Consider the following 19477-nt stretch of genomic DNA (forward strand, 5'->3'; position numbering starts at 1 on the left):
TGGCTGCTGGATCACTGTCTGTGTGGTCCATGTGAGCAGTCCAGATCGATGTGCTTGTCATTTCCAGTGTTTCCTTGCTTACTTCCAAGACACTGAGGATAACAGCTGTTTCCTAGGGGTTGTCCCTAAGAATTGGTACCCCTAGGAGGTGCTGTGTGCTGTGCTAGCTCAGTCCTGGGTTTGACACATCATCTGCTCCACGTGAAAGTGCAAAATACCTGCAAGCAGCAGCAAATGTACTGAGCTGTCTGTTTCTTGGACCTCTTAATTCCTTGGTCTCCTCAGTATTATGTAATACTTGGTGAAAAACACTCATTCTGACTATATGGCTTTAGATTAAAGAGATGATTCCTTGTCTTACAGGAGAAAGGGTTTGCTGGGTGATGCTGAAAGAAGATGACTGTTGTGTGTGTATTGTTCTCTCTGTCTTATTAGCTCAGCCTACGAAATCCTGTTTTAAGAAGCTGTTCACTTTTGTGTTCAGATCCCAGCACACTGAAGCAGGCACTTCAGTGCTGTTGAGAGCTCCAGCCCTCCCTTATGGGGAGAAGGGAGGGTGATTCCTGGGAATGCTTCCAGCACTGGGCCAACTGTGGAAACAACTGGGCTTGGTGCCAGCCCTTCGGAAGGAGGGGGAGCTCAGAGCTGGTACAGTGAGCGTATCAGGCAGGGGCTGGTGTAGCCTGTCGCCTTCCTCAGCATCTTGTTGCTGCTCCATTTCAGGAGAGAAACTGCTCCTCACAGAGCTTTGGCCAAGCAGGGACTCCAAGAGGGTTGGTACGTGCTCCTGATGGTCTTTTGATAGCAATTGGCACCAAAGAATCTGACATATGTCGGTGCTTCTGGCTTGGAGGAGTAGGAGGAGTTCCTGCCTGTGTTAAGGGGGAGGGGAAGTATGATCTCTGAATACATAAAGGGAGGATTTGGGGGAAACCAGAAGAAGAAGAGCCTCTATGGGGAGGTAAATTGTGATCTCTCACCCAGCAATCTCTGCAGTCCTCATTGTAGACACTACGAAATAACCCACGGTGTTTGGGGACCATGGCTACAGACCCGCTCTCGGAGCTTCAGGATGACCTGAACTTGGATGAGACCAACCAGTCCCTCAGCCAGCTCCAACTGGCCTCCATAGATGATAACAGCTGGCCAGCAGATAAAGTCCCTGCTTTTCCTCAGTCAGGTGAGTATCCTGCTTGTTTGGGGTCTGGGTTTCGACCAAAAAGGATTGTTTGTCCTGCAGCACTGTGGTCATATCTGCACATACAGAGAGGCCCAGCTCCATCTGAAAGCTTTATAGACACATTAATCCTGTACCACACCCAAGTGAATTAGCCCTGCCACTGAAACAGCACTAAAAACCTGAGAGCAAGCTGATGTAAATATGCTTTCCTCCATCCTGTGGCTGAATGCACTTTGGTGCTGATAGTACAGACATGCTCTAAGTCCTTGAGTATCCTTTGTTATGGTCTCTTGCAGGATAGGTTGGCCTTCCTGTGTGGAAGGGTCTTGAACTTCCATATGGGAGGTGGGGCTGGAGATTGAGTTGCTGCTCTGGAATCCTGTCCTACGGACTGCTGCCCAAAGAGGTCGGGGATATTAGCTCAAGGGCTTATAGGATGACTGTGCATCTAGGGGTGATGTTAAGATCCTCCTGCTCTGGAAAGCCATGATGTTGCCCTTGGCACTTGGATTTTGGTCTCTGTGAATGTTTGTGACCTATCAGAACAGTTGTTTGTGAGAGAATATACAGTCTGAGGGACATGTTTGGACCTCATAGGATTGACAGGTCTCTTCTGAAGCCATTGCTGCTCCTGTCCTCTCAGAATTTCACAGGAGGGTTTCCAAGGTGGACAGGTACATGCATTAGTCCCTCCTGTATTGAAGAACCATTTTTTCTCATCCCTGTACCCTTGGCCAAGGTGATCCAGATCCCTCCTTCTAATTGCTTTTTCCTTGTGTTTTGTGCAGAGGACTCCAAAGGCTCCCCTGAGCCCGTCACTCACCTGCAGTGGGATGATCCCTACTATGATATTGCCAGGCACCACATTGTGGAAGTAGCAGGTAGGGATCTTTCTGTTTTCTCCTGTGATGTCTTTGCAGCTGGGCTGAGGAAGGGTCTTTCTAATGGGGTTGTGGGGGTACCTGCTGTATGCCAGGCCCATGTGACAATGACAGCTGGCATCCTAAGGAGAAGAAGCACCAAACTTCATGAATGCTTGCTGTGTGTGTAATGTTCCACTGACCTTGGTTAATCTTGCATTGCTTCTTGGCTCTTGGTTTCTTTTGCTGAATTGGTTTAGATGTGGCCCTTGACTATGTCCTGAGCATAGGATGTGGGTTTTGTGTGATAATGGCACAGAAATTACCTAGTTATACAGTACAGTTGCAAGGGCCTCAGCTGACGGAGTAATTCACAGTAAGTCTGTCAGCTCTATTGTATCTGAGTGGCCAGAGCTTGCCATCTTGTCCAGAAACAGCATTTACAGAAACAGGGGGAATAGACCCATGTCCAACTGCAAGGAAAGACCTGATCGTTCAGGGTCAGGAGCATTTGGATTTTCTCTGTGTGCTTGTCTTATCCTTATTATTTTAATGACACTAACCCATGGCAGTTTACTGCTGGGGCATCCAAAGAAAGAGTTTTGGGGATATTCTTTATGTTGCTGTGGTAAGCATGAGGGAAGGGTAATCCCAGTTTGCCTTGTGTTCCAAATGCCTCTTTGGCCTGTTGCGACTCGATTCACACTTCCTTCTCCTCGATTATCTATGGCCACTTCCTACCCCTCCTATTGCCATTCCTCTGCCTTGGTCCCTGCCCCACATGTGAAATTGCAGTGAAGCAGAGCACAGGCTCAGGGTTGTTCTGCAGCAGGGTTTTACAAGAGAGAGAAGATTCTCAGGCACTTACCTTGGTAAGAGTTGTCCTGACACCGTTCTTTTCTGGTCTGTTTTCTAGAATGAGCTTGCTTTCTCCTAACCTCTCATGTTACATCATTTGGGGAGCAAAACAATAATGGTAAACTCAACACTTTGTTGTCCTTTGTGCCTCTGGCTGCTCAGGTTGACAGGCCCGGGTATTTAATGTTTGGGCCATAGTGTCTTGTAGATTTGCCACTAGCACTTCCATTTGCAAACGTGTTACTAACCTTTTCCATGAGGCTGGAGTTTCAGGACTGGGGTTCATAGAAGTCTGCACCCCAGTGTCCCTACTGCTGGAAGTGGGAAGAGACTCTACCAATTTCAGTGATAACAGTCAGACTATTTGTAATGCTGATGGCAGAGGTAACTGGCCTTTCAGGACTCTGGGAGCTGATGAGTTAACTGGCTCTGTTGTTCACTTCAGACAAAGTGCTTAGCAGAGGGTTTAGATCAGAGACATTGATAAGTCTGGAATGTCAGCCCAAACCAAGGATAATACTTTGTGTGCTGCCTCCTGATGTAAGCACCAGTCTCTCTGCGGGGTTTCTGTTCCAAGGTAACACCATTTAGGTTTTTTTCCCAAGCTCTCTGAACGGAGTATCACTCCAGTGGAGGTGTGTATGGAGGCCTTTGGAATGTTTAACACGTTGTCTAGGATAGCAGATGAATTATCTAACTTCCTGAAAGGATCTGGAAGTGGTTTGATGGCTGACTGGGAGCTGTGCCTGCATTCTGAAAGAGAGCTCTTCCCTGACAGTGGTTTAAATTGGTATTTCTAGGGAGCTGTCTGTCCCTCTTGTGTCTCTGCATAATTCAGAAGCAGCTCAGAGAAGCTTCTGTTGTTGGTTGCTCCTGGCCAGTGTTCACCAGTAGCTGGTTTATCTAAAAGCATGCAATGGTCCCACACACATAACGTGGTTGATGCCTTTCGTGGCGTTGGAACAGTAGCACAGCTCCAAACAGTGGATTTACTGCCACATAGTTTGGAGACTCCCTTGTGTCTCGTCTCCTGAAAGCAGGATTTATGAAGTGGGTCTATGGGGCCTGAGTTGTAACTTGGCCTGTGAGGTGATGCTGTTTGTTCAGGTTTTTTGGTCAAAAATTGATATGTTTGGAGAATGGGCCGTGTTCTCTGGGCTGTTGTTGGAGTCAACCTGAGAAAACCTGGGAAAATGCTGTTAGAGATAGCCTGGCGAATCAGAACTGCACTGCAGGGTTAATATGCAACTGTTTGCATCTGGCTCTCCTGACAAGTTGTGCTTGTCAGCACCTTCATGTGCAATGAACGCTCCTCATGCTGAGCCTGAAACAAGTAGCTCCAACCCGGTTCTCTTGTAAATGCTAGCAAATGGCAGCAGATCAAGGGTTGTTTTACCCATTCTACTGCTTTCTGAGCTTTCTCTTCTGTGTCCTTCCCTGTTGTGCACTTGAGAGCAGAAAGCATATGGCTAACTCTGTTCCTGCCTTCCCTGAAATACATTCTGGGATGCTGATGCTATTTTGAGACAAAACCAGAAGGCTGGTTCCCATCCTCGGGCTGAACTCCATGATCCCAGGGTTATCCTGTGTGGTCAGAAGAGTAATTGCTTCTTGCAGGAAGGAGGGGTGTGTGGTGTTAATTTAAACTTACTAAAAGCCCAGTTTTGATGACAGAAAGTTAACACACTCATTTTCTAGCTGGCTTTAATTCCTGATGGAGTTCAAGGCATGCTGGATTTGAATATCCTGGATATCTGGCCTAAAGAGGGGGGGAAATAACATTGAAGATATTTTGCTAGAAATTTGCTAGAAAAAGAAGGAGTTTGCTCTTGTTTTTCATTTAAAAATAGTGCAGCAGCTTCACAGAGACTCTCCTTTTATGCCCTGGGCTCCAGTCCCTTCTGGAGACTGGGATCTTCCTGGAAGAGGCTGTCTGTGGGAAGGAGCAGGAATGTCATTGCTGTCCTTTGAGGTGGTGTGTCATAGGAAAATGGCAACAAAAGGCATCCAGGCCCCAGTTCCAAGGGAGTACAACAAGATGTTCCAGTTCTGGGAAGCGTTCCTTTAGTTCTGGGGTTCAGCGTTGTTCTGAAGGAAGGAGATGGTACTCTGCCTTTCCCTGCAGACCTGCCTCACGGTGTGAATTTCTGGAGTGCTTTACGCAGGCTCTGGAGAGGTTTCTGTGTGGTTGTGCTCTTCTTGACTCTTGAGTTCCTCTTTCTGTGAGCGTTGTAGCAGAGAAATTCGTCTTCGCACATGGATGGAGGCTGGAGCAGAGGCGGCTCAGTTTCACTGCACAAACCACTTCTGCAAAGTGTGGTTTCTCTTCTTGCTCCAACCAAATGGCATTCAGAAGAAACACAGGCTTCTGGTTAAAGAGTTTGAGGAACTATCCCGAATTCCTGTGGTGTGTAACAGTTTCTGTATCCTTTTGCTAATTCTATGGCAAAGGTGCTGCTTCCATCTCCTTGAGGGTTGAGGCAGACTGGTGTGACATAATCTTATCCTTGAATGGCAGCAAAGGCTGAATTGCAATGGTATGCTTAATAACAGGCCGAAGGAGGTCTCTGGAGATGGCAGTTCCTATTGGGAACCTGGAGCTGTGTGGGAAGAGCAGGACTCTGGACAGCTTTAGCAACGTGTTCGTCCCTTGTTCTTCTGCAGAGTCCAAAATACTGGTCTCACCTTTGTGGTCAATATGCAAACCTATAGCTATAAAGTGCATCACCATTCCCATGTTACACAGTAACTGGTTTTCTTCTTTTTGGGATAAGAAAACTGGGGCTTAGGATATGACCAGTGAATGAGTTTTCCACTGCTGTGGAGGCTAGAAGTTGGTGATGCAGTAGTCAGCACAGTGGCTGTTACTATTTACTTTAGCTATGTAGTCCCTGCCCTGTGACTTCAAAGCTTTGCTGAAGCTCAGAGCATGTTTCTGCTAGCTTTTGTGGGAAAACTGCTGCTTCACACCAGTTAACTGTCAGTCTCCAGGGCTGCCCTTGAAGAGGAGGCATGATGCTAGTGTGTGTAAGACCTGTGATTGAAGAGGGAAGGCAGGGTAGAGAGCTGGGGATGTAACTTACTATGAGTTACTAGATTAAAGCTGCAGTTTCAACAGTGAATCTTTATTTCAATGGTGAATCTGGTACCAAACCTACCTGAAAACCATTGTGGCTGGCTGTTGGCTGCAGGTGCTAAAGCTGTAACTAGTGCTGATGCTTTGTTGTTGCTGCCTGTGATTGACATGAGGAGGTAAAAACAATCTTGGAGCACCAGTTTCATTAAGAAGGCAAAGCAAACAAGGACAAACCTTGTGCTGAAAGTATGCTGCAGTGTGTTTTTGGTGGCAAAGGCCTTTGATAACAAGGGTTCTTCTCCCTTCCGGTATGGTACATTATTATTGGCCCTATTAATACAGGGTGCATCCATTTCTGCTGCTTTTGGGTGTAGTTTCTGCCTTTGACATATGTAATTTTTGTTAAGAGTATTTGTATGATATAGAATGATGAGCTGCATCTGCAGAATTGGGCCCATCAGAGCAAGCCCAGCTTGTGAATCATGTTTTGACATGCAAGATCAAGGGAATGGAGAGTGTCTGAGGGGTTCTGAGCTCCTAAGGGAGACCAAGGGAACAGAGAGTTTCTTTCTACAGCCCTGCTCTAGAACTCTCCATCCTGTCTTGACAAGCCTATATGGGTCTCTTGAGTGCATAGCTAGAAAAGTGATGGAGAGGGGCTGGGCATGGCAATAACCACTTTGTAACCACTCTCTGGTCATTCTAATTGGCAGTTTATATTCAATTCAGAACCTACCAAACATTTTCTTTTAAGCTGTGTGTTGAAGATCTAAATTGTCCCTATCTGCAGCTCATTAGTGCAGTTTATTTAGTTCAGCTTATTTAGCTTCTTGCAAACCAATCCGCTGGATGTGTTATTCAAACAGTGTGATGCCATTCTCTGTACACTTCTGAAGTTGCTCGAAGGACCTTGGCATTCAGATTTAATTGTGTTTAACCCTTTTAAAAGAGGCAGGACAGTGGTTGCCATTTTGGTGGTGAGGAAGGTGTAACAGTAGGGGTGAGAAGTTTGACTGATAATACAGAATTAGATGCAGATTCAAGACAGAAATATGGGAATCATGGGTTGCTGTTACTGCTTCTGATTGTTAGATAAGATTGCTTTGGAGAAGAGCATGGGACAAAGATGAAATAGAAGGAGCATGATTGCTGCAAGACAGCAACTAAACACATCCCAGTGGCAATCCAACTAGCCTCTGAGACTATACTCAAGATTGCTTTCTGGGAAAGGGTACAAAGCTTGGCTTGCTATAACCTTGTTTCTGTTCCTCCAGACCAGGGTGCACTTGATGGGGCCCAACCAGGTAGGTAGACTTTTTGTGGCGCTAACATTTGGTACTGTAGATCATGGTATTCCTTTAGCATGACCATGGCCTGTAGCTGGACTGTCTCAGGGGAGCCCAAACTTTGCTCAGCTTTAGGCTGCATTGGCAACTCTTCAGGAGTCCAAAGCCTGCACCAAATTGTTGTCTGAGGGCTGCACCTCTGCTTCCGGCACAGCAGAACCATTTGAGCCAAATTGGGCATGTGGGCTTCACTTTGGGCACTTTGGGGCTCTTGGGTCTCAGTGTCAATCCTGTTCCTCTTCTGTCATGGTGGTGGCCTGCTTGGACCAGTTCAGTTTGAACTGGGATTTGCCTCGTTGTCGTGTGCTTTGGAAGTTCATCCTAGGATTGCTTTCTATTCCTTTGTACAATCTGCTGCTGCGCTCACATGCCAAGCAGCTGGTGCTTAAACTGGATTCTCCAGCTGAAAGCAACTGTTAATCTGTTTCTTCTCCATTTGGCTGCAGAGATGTTGTGTTTTGGTAGCTTATTCTAGCCTGAAGCTGTGCTAGACTGCTCTGTGCTTGCTGAGCATTTGTTAATACTCTCTGGACTGCAGTCCCAGTCTGGCTGCTGGCGCTTTCACACTTCTCAGTGGAGGTGAAAACTTCTTTTGGTGTGAAATTCTTGCTTCTGTTTCTGAAGAGCAGGTCAAGACCTTCACACAGTCCATGGAAACGCTGATCTTCACTGCCTCATTACATGGGCATCTGCCATGCTCTCAGGCATCCTCCCATTTCACGCTCTTTAATCTGACCCTTTAGTATATTTTGTATCAGTTAGAGCTGCAGTCACTTGTTAAGGCTTTATGATTTGGATATTGGGAATATCTAAGTTGGTGCTATGTGTTAAAATACTTCTACTTTGAGCTCCTTACCTTCTTTAACTGAGGGGCTAAAGCCATGCTAGAATTGCAACAGGCAGCACTACTACATTTGCACACTGCCCAGCTGTGTCATAAGCTTGGCAAGAGCCTGAAATTACACGAGAGAAGTTTTTTATTGGCCGTGGCTCTGATGAACATCCAAATCTCTGTGAAAATTGTGTAGAGTGTTCCAGAATTATGCAGTGGTGTCCTCTCCTTGACTCTCCACTCTTTAGCTTTGCTGGTTTACCAATAGCACTAGCTTCTGGAGGCAAGTTTTATCCATCTTCATTCTCTCAGTATCAAAGTACTAGGATACTCCCATTTGAATCTTTCATCGGGGTGGGCCCTCAGCTAAGGGTACCTGATGAAGGTAACAAGGAGCTGAGTCCCTGGGCTGCAGTGAGTAGTATGACAGCTTCCAGTCATGACATAAAGGATATGTTTCAGGAGAAATACCTAGAAATACAAAGCAGGATTTGCAGGTCAACCATGTCTTTTCTGTGTTGACTGTACAGATTCATTTAATAGGGAGTACTGTCTCAGGACAGTACTTGGTAGGAATTTGTGCACTGATATGTTTGTATTGCTGCAGGTTTCAATGTGAAACATTAGCCTCAGTATATAAACTTGAGCCGTTTTAAAAGTGTGGTCTTGCACTGATGGTTTGGAACCACAGCAGTGATGTTCCATACCCCTTGTCTCAGAAGTGCTGCTCTTCAGGTGGGAGTTAAAACTGAGTTTGGGCTTTAAAAGCACCATAACAATGTTAAGGAGAGTTAGCACGTCCATCAGTGCTGCAAGTTAATGCCTCTTTAGATGGGCAGCTGTCTTGACTGGAGAGGCTTTGCATATTGGCTCTTTGTTGTTAAAAGATATATCTGGATTACATCCTATGGAGAGGTAGGTTTATTTCCAGTGTAATGTAAGAACTTACTCTCAAAGGTTTGCACATTGTTAGGGTGCTCTGTGAGTGCTGATGGCCACTGCTTCTCTGTTGGTTTGTTGTTAACTGTTGGGCATTCCTCATCTGGGAGAGGCAGGAGACAGCCTGAGAAGCTGAGTGATTACTTCATGGTCTATAGTTGTGTTTAATGGAAACTTTAGCTATTTGCAATTGCAAACAAGGGGTGAAACCCTAGATACATAAGATTAATATTGCAAACAGGAAAGCAAACAGTGCAGGGGATGGAGCATCTGGGAAAGATCAAACATGATAAGAATCTGGTTGGTTGGAGGCAGAGAGGCCACCTGCAGGCAATTTTCTCTGACAGCCACGAACACATGGAATGGGCTTTAGGTTTTTGCCTATGAACTGGAACAACTGATGGTTCAGCTTTGATGCTGAATGTTGCATTTTGCCATGTCTGGAGGATGCAGACTGACCTGATCTGTGTCAGGAGGAAACAAGATTAGCAGTTGGTTGTTTCAGCAGTCTGTGCTGACAGGCTAAACTCGGTGTGATGAAACCGGAGTGAAACCCAGAACTCAGTGATGGGCGTGCTGGTTCCCGTGTAGGTCTCATGCATAAATTCACTCTACTTTGGAAGGCAAAATGGGCCACTCCTTTTCCACTCATCCGGGGGGCTGTAGATTGTCCTTTCCAACCCTAACTCTTCTATGATTCTGTGATCTTCTGGTGTACTTGATCCTGGAAATTATCCAAGGGAAACACGCCATCTCCCCTTCAGCAGAATCATGGATTGTTCATTTTCTCCTTACCAGCAATCCCAGACCTTTTCTCCAAAGCTATATAAGGAACAAGATTCCAGATTTTGCATAGGCCCTGCCATAGGCTTTCATGTCATTCCAGAGGAAGGTCTTTAAGGTACGTGGCTCCTGATTTGTGGTTTGTGAGGTGTGGAAATCACTGCCCAGGAGCCCAAGCTGAGTATGTGGCCACCCACAACACTGCTTGAACACAGTTCTTCTCAGCCAAGGCCTGCCTTGATCAAGTTTGCAATCTGCTTCTGGCTCTCAGACCATCCACTTCGGTGTAATGCAGCCTCTCAGTTAACTGAAGATAGCACCTATTCTGACTTCAGCACAGAGCTATGATCTGCAAAGATCTGTACTCTTTCTGACCATCTTCTTTAATCACTGTAAAACTCAACAGATTCTCAGATGCTGCCATCTTGCTGCTCTGTGCAGGCAGGACCCTTTATCTTCCATATAGACATGCAAGTGGCTCAGGATCATTGGGAAGAGTCACAAGATGCCATATTCCTTGTCCAGGGCTTTGTAGCATGCATCTTTGTTTTGCAGACAGCTTATGTGCATTAGACCCAGCCCTAAAGCTCATAGCAGGCTACTAAGAAACTCTGGGCTAGGCAGAGAGTGGGCTGCTGTGGGATATGCAATGTGATGTTGGTCTTGTGGCCTGGCTGTGACTGTATCTGGGTGTTCCCAGATGAGCCTTGCATCACTCTCTCCTAGTCCTGCATTCTGGGTCATGCATCCTCCCTAATTGCCCCTTACCTCCGCATGTGTATGTCAATGTGATGGCCTATGCCAACCCTTTCCTGGTCTGTAGCTAGTGCTGCTTCAGTGTTCCAAGCTTTTGTAGAGGTTCTGGCTTGTGTGCATCAGTAACTTCTGTCTCTTGTGTTGTCTGGTGACTTGAAAATAGGACTTGTGAGGGAAAAATAGAAATGACCTATTTCCAAGAGAATCTGTTCTTGTAGCCAGCATGGGGCTAAAAGTGGCTTAGTGGCATCTTAATGTCATGGCTGGTATATATAAGTCCTCTGGCTGCCATTTGCAGTACAAGGTGGTCGTCTGTTAGTAACAGGCAGCATTCCCAGGAACCTCAGGTTTGCTGTCCAGGGTTCAGTTTGAGGTCTCAGTTGCTGCATAGTAAGTTTAACCAAGCAGTAGTTGAGGCCAGAGCCCATACAAAGGTGAGAAAATGGCTGCATGCTCTAAATAGTGTAAATCAGTGTGGGGAAAAGGATATATTGCAAGGTTGTTGTGCATAAGTAGTGATCCTTGCTGCTTTTCTGTGCTGTGGTCTGTATGAGGTGGTTATGCTGTAGGGGAGCAAGGTGAGTAGCAAGAAAGATGGGAAGACTTTAACCCTTCACCTTAAAGGAACCATTTCATCTCCACTGGTGCTAAAAAGCAAGTCATCCTTATGGAGATGGATTGGATGTTGTGTCTGGGAGAGAACCAGGCTTTCCTTCTAATTTCCTATGTCCAAAAGATTTGTGACCTGGTTCTTCCTTAGCTAAATCTCTCAGTTCCCCTGACACTGTCTGCTAATCTTGTCCGTGCCCATCTGCCTGGATTTTGATCATGGAGCTGAGATCTCTGCTGGTGTAAGTCCACTGATGTATGAAGATTTACTTTGAGGAAAACTTGGCTTGTTGTTTCTGAAGCCTCAAGTGGTGCTTGGGAGTGTCCTCCCCAAGATGAGGATGCTCTATGGTTTGTTTGGCTCCAGTGAGATGAGGACTGTTTTGTGCTGGGTTCATACATAACATACTTTGTTGTGCTGCACTTTGCTGCTCCTTCCAGCTCAGGTTGGAAAAATATCTCTGTGGATGGAAAATGTAGGAAAGAGTGAACAGCTTGTTCTGCAATCCCCTGGAGAATCCAGCAGCTCTACTTGGTCCATGTGTAGAAGAGGCTTGTGATGATGCTTGCTTCTCATCTCTGGGATGTGGCTGGCTGGGACTGCCCTATTCCTAGGAATGTCTTGGTTTCCAGGGTATGAAATGGTTTTGATTTCTGTGCAGGATAAAGCTTCAGGTGAAGCAAGGAACAAATGCACCAGGCCATGGGCAGTTGGTCTAGGACTGTGTGTGGGATGGAAGAAGTTGTTATGCCTGTGAGGGCAGTTTTCTCTGTGCCTCCCTGCCACACATCAGGAGCAATGTCCAGGGGCAGTGTTGCAGGATTAATGCTCTGAGCACTCTGTACTTGAGGCCTCCATCCCTACATGCCCCAAGGCATCCTGGCTTCCAATCCTTCCTTTTCTTTCAGGGCTAGAGCATGGACTCTGTTCTCTATTCATATTATTTACTTGCCAGGCCTTTGGTTCAGGTTTCTGCTTCCATACTAGGCCCATGGTAACTGCTGAAAATGAGGCGTAGCTTTGCTGGCATCTGTGACAATCCAGACTTCTGCCTTGTTATGGTGGTTTCCCGTTCTCTGTTTGTCCCTTGCTGCCAGGACCACAATGTAGTCCTTAAACTGCCTGTAATCCCTGGCATTTCATCTGCAGGTGATGACAAATACGGAAGGAAAGTCATTTTGTTCAGTGCCTGCCGGATGCCCCCAAGTCATCAACTTGACCATGTGAAACTGCTGGGGTGAGTAGTGTCTTAGGAGGCTGCTGTTAACTTCTTAAGCCTGATGTAATTCCCAGGTGCTGGATTCTTGAGGCCAAATCTATCTGCAGTAGTTTCTTTAGCTGGATGTGTCCTCCCAAAGCACTTGCCTCCATTGCTGGGGGTGCAAACCCTCTGTTTAGACACACACAAGTGAGTCCCCAAGGGAGGAGGAGCCTCTCTGTGGCAGAGTGTGAAGTGAGCTCAGCAGTTGTCTCTTCTCAGGTACCTGAAGTTCACACTGGACCAGTATGTGGAGAGTGATTACACACTGGTGTACCTGCACCATGGCCTGACCAGTGAGAACAAGCCATCCCTGAGCTGGCTGCGGGATGCCTACAGGGAATTTGATCGGAAGTGAGTAAGGCTGCAGCAAGCAAGGCTGTAATGTGCTGTCCTCAAGCCTAATGTAGGTTCCTCCATGTAGCTTTTGGATCATAATTTACTATCACTTATTTCTGTTGTTTATGGAGGTGGGTTGTTGTTTAGTGCAGGCTGAATCATGGGACAAATGGCTCCTTCTGTAGTTACATCCTTTAGGCTAACAGGCAAGCAGCAAAACCGTGTGTCACCCCATGGTATAATTGTTGCTTCCTGATGCTTGGTGAATCTTGGAATACAGTAGCATGTGCCCTTGGGCTGCTGAGTGGCCTGACACAGCTAAAAAGCATGGGAGAGCAGAGGCTGTGGGTATGGGAGGTGGTGAGGCGCAGTGCAAAAGGAATGGAGCACAAGGGTGCCTTCATCTGGAAAGGTTGAATCCTCTCCTTAAAGCACAGCTCATCCTTACATAGCTTCTCTTGGCAGGTACAAGAAGAACATCAAAGCCTTGTATATTGTGCACCCAACGATGTTCATCAAGACCCTGCTGATTCTCTTCAAGCCTCTGATCAGGTAGGAAGCACTACAGGAGGCTCAGCCACATCCTCACACTGCAGGCAAACAATGAGGCATCTCAGTGGGCACAAGATGAGCCCAGCTGCAAAGCCTACCCTGGAGACTCTCATCCTATGGTGTCACCTCTTTTCTGAGGTCAGACATACTCAAACACAAGAAATACTGTTTTAAGAACCTGCAGAGTCTGCAGCTCTGTGCTGCTGCTCCCTTTTTGTCCAACCAAGTAGAATGTTGCAGGCTCTGCTAATAGTGAAAGAGGAAGTGAAAGCATCACTCCAAATCATATGTAATTCATTGTGAAATCTTAACTCTGTAAAGTAATTGAAAGCAAAACTTCTTCAGCCTATTGCTGGAAGGAGAAATCCAGTGTTTTAGGGAGCCTGCTGCTGCTGGAGCTTCTGATGTGACTTGGAAAGTCTTGGCATCTCCTGGTAACATACATGGAGGTGGAGACCAATATGGGTGACATTTCTGCTGCTCTGTATCTGCCCCTTTGCCCTACTGATGTCTCTTGCAGACCCCTGCTCTCCTTGTCTGTAGGAAGTCTGTTCTGATACTGGATTTCCCCATTCCTCACATAATCCTCTTTTCTCTTGTTTTCAGCTTTAAGTTTGGACGAAAGATCTTTTACGTGAACTTCCTTAGCGAGCTGGAGGAGTATGTGAAGCTGGAACAATTGGGGATCCCAAGCCAAGTGCTGAAGTAAGAATGCTGCCTGTCTCCCGTTTGCTTAGGACTCTGTGAGAGGGGACTTCTCTGGAGGAATGGCAAAGGGAGGAAGAGATTGTTCCACTCGGGTTTTGCAGGGAGTGGTGACAAATTGCCTTAGGGACTATTGTTCCTATCCATGCTCCTCCCTGTGTGTCCTTGGCCACAGTGCCAAGTTCTGTCCCAGTGGAGCACCAATCCTGCCTCTCCTCTGGGGCTCTCTTCAAGCTGTTGGCCTGGATTTCATGGTTCATCTGCTGTGTCTGGGCACCTGCTCTGCTCACTCTGCACAGTTCAGCTTGGTTTTGGGGCTTCCCAGCATCGCCACAATCCCAGTCCTGCCAGATCGATTCCCTGTCCTTCATGCACACATGCAACCGTCTCATTGCAAGCACTGCTGCCCTGGCCTCCTGCCCATGCTGTCATCCTCAGCTACTCCAGCTCCTGATTCCACATAGATACTCCTTTCTCCCTGCTTTTTCCTGGTAGCCAGACATTTGATCTTGTTGCCCCTGTGCTCCAGAGCTGCATAGGTGGAATCAAGCACACTAGGCTGGAGCTGTTACCAGTGGATGTGCAGTGGCTCATGTGCAGTGCTCGGGTCATGCTCTTTCTGGGAGGTGGGGTGGCTCCTTACTAGTCTGTGTTTTGCCACAGGTACGATGAATATCTGAGATCCCTGCAGAAACCTTCACAAGTGCCCCCGAAGCCAACCCCTCCGCGCCCCCCACTGCCAAACCAGCAGTTTGGAGTCTCACTCCAGCTGTGAGTATCCCTGCATTGTGTTGCTTTTGCCCTGACTTGCTTGGTACGAGCCCACTGTGTTTGCAGCTGAAGAGCAGCACAAGTGGCTGTAACCTTCCGGGCAGTTCAGACTTCCTGCAAAGCTTTCATCATTCTTCTGAGGAGCCAGATGACCAGATCCTGACCCGCTTCAGTTCTACCTTCTTGATTCCGCAGCGAGATTGTGTCTAAATGAGGATGGGATTGCTTCTGCAGCTAAGGGTCACTAAGGGAGGAACAAAACAAAGGCCATATGGGACAGCTTTGTATCACTATGGACTTCCTATAAACAAAGGAAGTCTGTTGGAGGCTGGTGGAGGTGTCTTTAGGGCTGTGCTGATTGAGCAGGGCTGCGGGGCTGTTTCCTAGGTTTTTCCATATCATAAACTCTATTTTAAAAGCACTTCTGTTCACCCTCATGCTGATCCCATCCCCCATTCCTGCAGGCTGACACAGGCAAACACAGACACTGGCAAGGGCTAGTGATACTGGCTAAGTGGTGAAGGTATTTTTAACTTGGAGTGTGATTTTGCTTCCCCGGGGAATGAGGAGGAGCCAGTACCCTGTGGCCAGGCAGATCCTCTGGAGCAACCTGGCAACACATTCCCCAGCTTCACCACGTTTCCAAATGGTGTTTCCTGTGGTGCTGTGTGCCTGGGCCTGTGAGTAGCCTGAGAGGGGTGAACAGCTCCATGCCATCAAGTGGTACAGACAGCAAACACCTTGGCATCACTAAGTCTTCCCTGACAGCTGTTGGGTTGATGCATCTTCTGCTACAGGAGTGGGATGGATAAACTTACTCCATATGTATTTCTCTCATATGTCAGCTTCTTTCTACCCTTGCTCCTATGGGGAAGTAAACAGGAAGTTTAACCCTTTCATCTTACTCATAACTAGCAGCCTTGCCTTCTGGGAACTCCTTTGCCTTGGAATCTACAGGCTGTGGGGTTTACAGAAGAGAGAGGATTACTCCTCTGGTGTAGTAATGAGCTCATACTTGCTCCAGTGAATGATGTAGCATGATGGGTGAATGGGAGAGAAGGCTGGAATAGTGGTTGAGCCTCGGACTGGGATAGCAATATCCTATAGGGTAGGGCTTGTGACTTAAACACTCAGGGCTGCATGCAGGGTAGGGAAGACCCGTCATTTGTAACCTTTTGTCTCTTCCCACAGTCTCAGGGAGAAGAGCCCTGATCAGTCTCCTGTGCCTCTGGTGGTCAGAGACACCATTGCTCACTTGCGGGACCATGGTGAGTGTAGAGGGGGAACTGCAGCCCCTCTTTATTCCATATCAGTGGCTTCTCCTCCATCCAAGTTCCCACCTAGAGTGTGGTGAGATAAAGAACAGTGGTCTACAATGAGGTGTAAAGGCCTGAACTAAGCGAGTTAGCGTTCAAGAGAGCATGCAGGGCTCAGGAGACCTCTTTCTTCCACTCATCCCTACTTCTTTAAGAGCAGCAAAATGCTCCTTGTGTCCTTTGCCTGCTAGTGGAAGCAGACAGGATTGCCATGGTCTAAAAAAGGGACTACTTGTCATCAGTTTGAATGCCCAAGGCATGGATTTATGACTGTTAAGACCAGCATTTTTAGGCTCTCACGTGTCTGATCTTTTTTCCCCACCTGGTCTCCCTTCACAGCTCTTACCACAGAGGGGATTTTCCGGAGATCAGCAAACACACAGGTTGTCAGGGAGGTCCAGCAAAAATACAACATGGGTAAGTGCCCACATTCAGCAGAGCCCCTCTCATTCCCAACTGGAGCTGTGTTGGATCATGGCTCCTCTCCTTCTTTGATAGGCCTCTAGGTGAGGCCCCATCATGGCATGACCTGAGCTGCAAAGGAGAAGCACCTGATACTTCTGCTGTGTAGAAACCATGTTCCTTCCCACTTACATTCCCGTTGCTGCCTTTTTCATTCCTGAGTTTCCCTGTTTCTTGGGGTGGGATATACCACCTTAGTCAGGTTATACTGTAGGGACTGAAGATGACCAGGAAGAAACTTTTTCATCTATTGCATCTGATGACTCTAAAGATGTAGTGCTGGATTCAGCAGTGCTTTGTACATGCTTTTGGGACACATTTTTCCACTCTCCTAAAAGATGTGGTGCTTCAGTACCCTCTCTGTGTTCTTCTTCAAACTCTTGCTTCCCTAGTTCTGAGCTCTGGCCACCACCATGTCCCATTCTGTGTTTGGAGGAAGCCCTGCTTCGAGCACTGACGTTCTGCTCTGCTTTCTCAGGTGTGCCTGTAGATTTCCAGCAGTATGAAGATGTCCACCTCCCTGCTGTGATTCTCAAGACCTTCTTGAGGGAGCTTCCTGAACCCCTGCTCACTTTTGGCCTCTACAGCCATGTTGTCAGCTTTCAGAGTGAGTTGTAACAAGAGTGTCCTACTCCTGAATGTTACACTGGCCACAAGCAAAGATAGCCTGGGAGGAGGGCATGCATGGGATACCCTGTGACTGATTTCATCACGGTGAGTGCTGAGGATTCCTCACGGACCTGCTTGTCTGTCCCCTCTTTAGATGTGGAGGAGGAGAATCGTGTGGGTGCTGTTCGCAAAACACTCCAGACTCTGCCAGAAGAGAACTACCAAGTGCTCCATTTACTGACAGCCTTCCTGGTGCAGGTGAGTGGCTCCAAAGGTGGGCGGTTATGCTAGTTCAGTTGCCAGTGCCTTGAATCAGCTTTTTAACTGCTAGCTCCCTCTTTTCCTTTGAGAGGAAATGAGTCTCAAGTCAGGAAATTGCCTTTTTCTACCTTTACTGTTAAACAGATCAAGAGTGATCATGATGACCTAGCCTAAGCAGTTATTTCTCATAACACTGAGATGTGCAGGTGGGCATTAAGCCTGTGTGGTTTGTATGAGAGAGGATGAGAGTTCCCCAGGGTTATATATCTGATGTGTGTGTATATATATATGTGTGTGTGTATATATATATATCTGCAAGACTAGAAGAGGGGTCTCTGATCTGCCCCACAGTGTTTTGTGCTGCCAGGGAAGCCACTGCAAGGCTGCTCTAGCAAGAGGGAAGGTAATCTTGTTTTGAGTGGTGACCTGGACCTGTAGAGATTTTGGCTGGCAGTACTTTTGGTCCTATTGTTATGATGTAGCCTGGTGGTTAAAGCTATGGTGGCAAATGGCAAGTTACTGCTCCTCACCTCCTGAATGCTGGTGTCGTGTGTGTTTCTGTCTTCTGGCACTAGGCCTTCACTTTCTCTCCTCCCATTTTCCCCTGGGGATCTAGGAGCTCTGGCTTTGGGGAGTGTAGAGGGCACCTGCTGTGTTGTTCTATAGGATTCCTGATGGGCTCTTTCCTTCCCATACAGGTCTCTGCTCACAGTGACAGAAACAAGATGACAAACACCAACCTAGCAGTTGTGTTTGGCCCAAATCTGCTGTGGGCCAAAGATGTAGCCATCACCCTAAAAGCCATCAACCCCATCAATACCTTCACCAAGTTCCTGCTGGACCACCAGAAGGAGCTCTTCGAGGATGTGGAGGCCTGAATCCAGGCCAGCCCACACCAGCACACTGTGCTCACCTTCCCACCTTCCTTCCCACCTTGTCTTGGAGCTGTGACCCAGCTGACTCCAGTGCAAGGGGACTATTGATCCTCTGGGTGATGAGCAGAGTGAGGGCTGTGGAGATGGTGGAGAAAGTGTGTAAGTAAGCGAGCAGAGACCCACTGCTCGGGATGGGGAGGGGAGCTGGTCTCCCTGCTGCTCCGAGTGGAGTCCTGGCCCCCCTGCCAGTCTGTGCAGCTCCTCCAGGCCTCATCACCAGCCTGCTGCCCTATCGGATGCCCTGCCTCTTTCCTCCTTCCCTTTCTGCCCTCCTGGTCCCTTCCTCAGCAAAGACCGTTATTGTTTCAGCTCACAACAGCCCCAGTTCACCCCCTTGCCTCTGCTGGGCTGTCTGGGTGAGGGCAGCTCGCTGGGTTTGTGGCAGAGATGTTCTTGCTACCAGTGCCATCCCTCAGTCCTGAACATGCATCTGCCTTTCCCCAGTGGCACCTGAGGCAAGGAGGGAGCTGGGCAGCTCTTGTGCTTGTCCTGCACTTGCAACAACACTCCAGACCCCATGGTTTTGGCAGGCAAGTGAAGGACACGCTCACAGCACATGGGCTGTTACTGCTCAGATTCCAATACAAGGAAGCTGAATTTAACCCAAACCCCTCTGGGGTCCCTACTCTTGATACTCTTCAGTGTTTGCTGGGGTGTAGTGGGTGAGGTGCCTCCCAGTTACCCAGCTCAGGTGGTGTTGATCCCTCCGGCAGCATTTCCAGCCCTGCTGGGAAGGCACATGCCAGGCCTGTCTGTGTGGATGGGTGAGTCTGAAGGGCAGGGAGCAAGTGCCCTGGTGGCACTGAACCTGCTGCATGCTACGAGCATCACTGCCTCTCCCCGGGGCAGCCGCACAAAGCCCCTTTCCTCTGTCAGATGTGTGCATCTGTGCTGATGGCACAGAGACCTTGGCTTCTTGAGCAGGACTCTCCCCAGCGCAGCGTAACAGAGAGCATGGCCTTGAGGGAAGATATAGGGGCTGGGGCTGATCCTCACCCTGCAGTGCACTGGGCTGGGCTTACATTTCTG

The 19477-nt window shown here is 47.8% G+C and overlaps 1 protein-coding gene across 2 annotated transcripts; it reads left to right on the forward strand.

Moving 5' to 3' along the window:
• Positions 1–979: 979 nt before the first annotated feature.
• On the forward strand, positions 980–19207 carry ARHGAP1 (Rho GTPase activating protein 1). Of its 2 annotated transcripts, XM_061343686.1 has the most exons (13): positions 980–1180; positions 1969–2061; positions 7249–7278; positions 12390–12477; positions 12721–12852; positions 13303–13389; positions 13996–14094; positions 14758–14865; positions 16057–16133; positions 16521–16598; positions 17122–17250; positions 17407–17510; positions 18212–19207. In XM_061343686.1, the coding sequence occupies exons 1-13, from the start codon at positions 1042–1044 to the stop codon at positions 18389–18391; spliced, it is 1344 nt and encodes a 447-aa protein (XP_061199670.1). In that variant the 5' UTR covers positions 980–1041; the 3' UTR covers positions 18392–19207. The 2 variants fall into 2 exon arrangements, with proteins under 2 accessions (XP_061199670.1, XP_061199672.1); XM_061343688.1 differs by lacking the exon at positions 7249–7278.
• Positions 19208–19477: the final 270 nt, after the last annotated feature.

The sequence above is a fragment of the Neopsephotus bourkii genome, unplaced genomic scaffold (genome assembly GCF_033783945.1).
Source record: "Neopsephotus bourkii isolate Nb327-2 ecotype Australia unplaced genomic scaffold, CSIRO-AGI_Nbou_v1 NB_1825, whole genome shotgun sequence".
Classification (NCBI taxonomy): Eukaryota; Metazoa; Chordata; class Aves; order Psittaciformes; family Psittacidae; genus Neopsephotus; species Neopsephotus bourkii.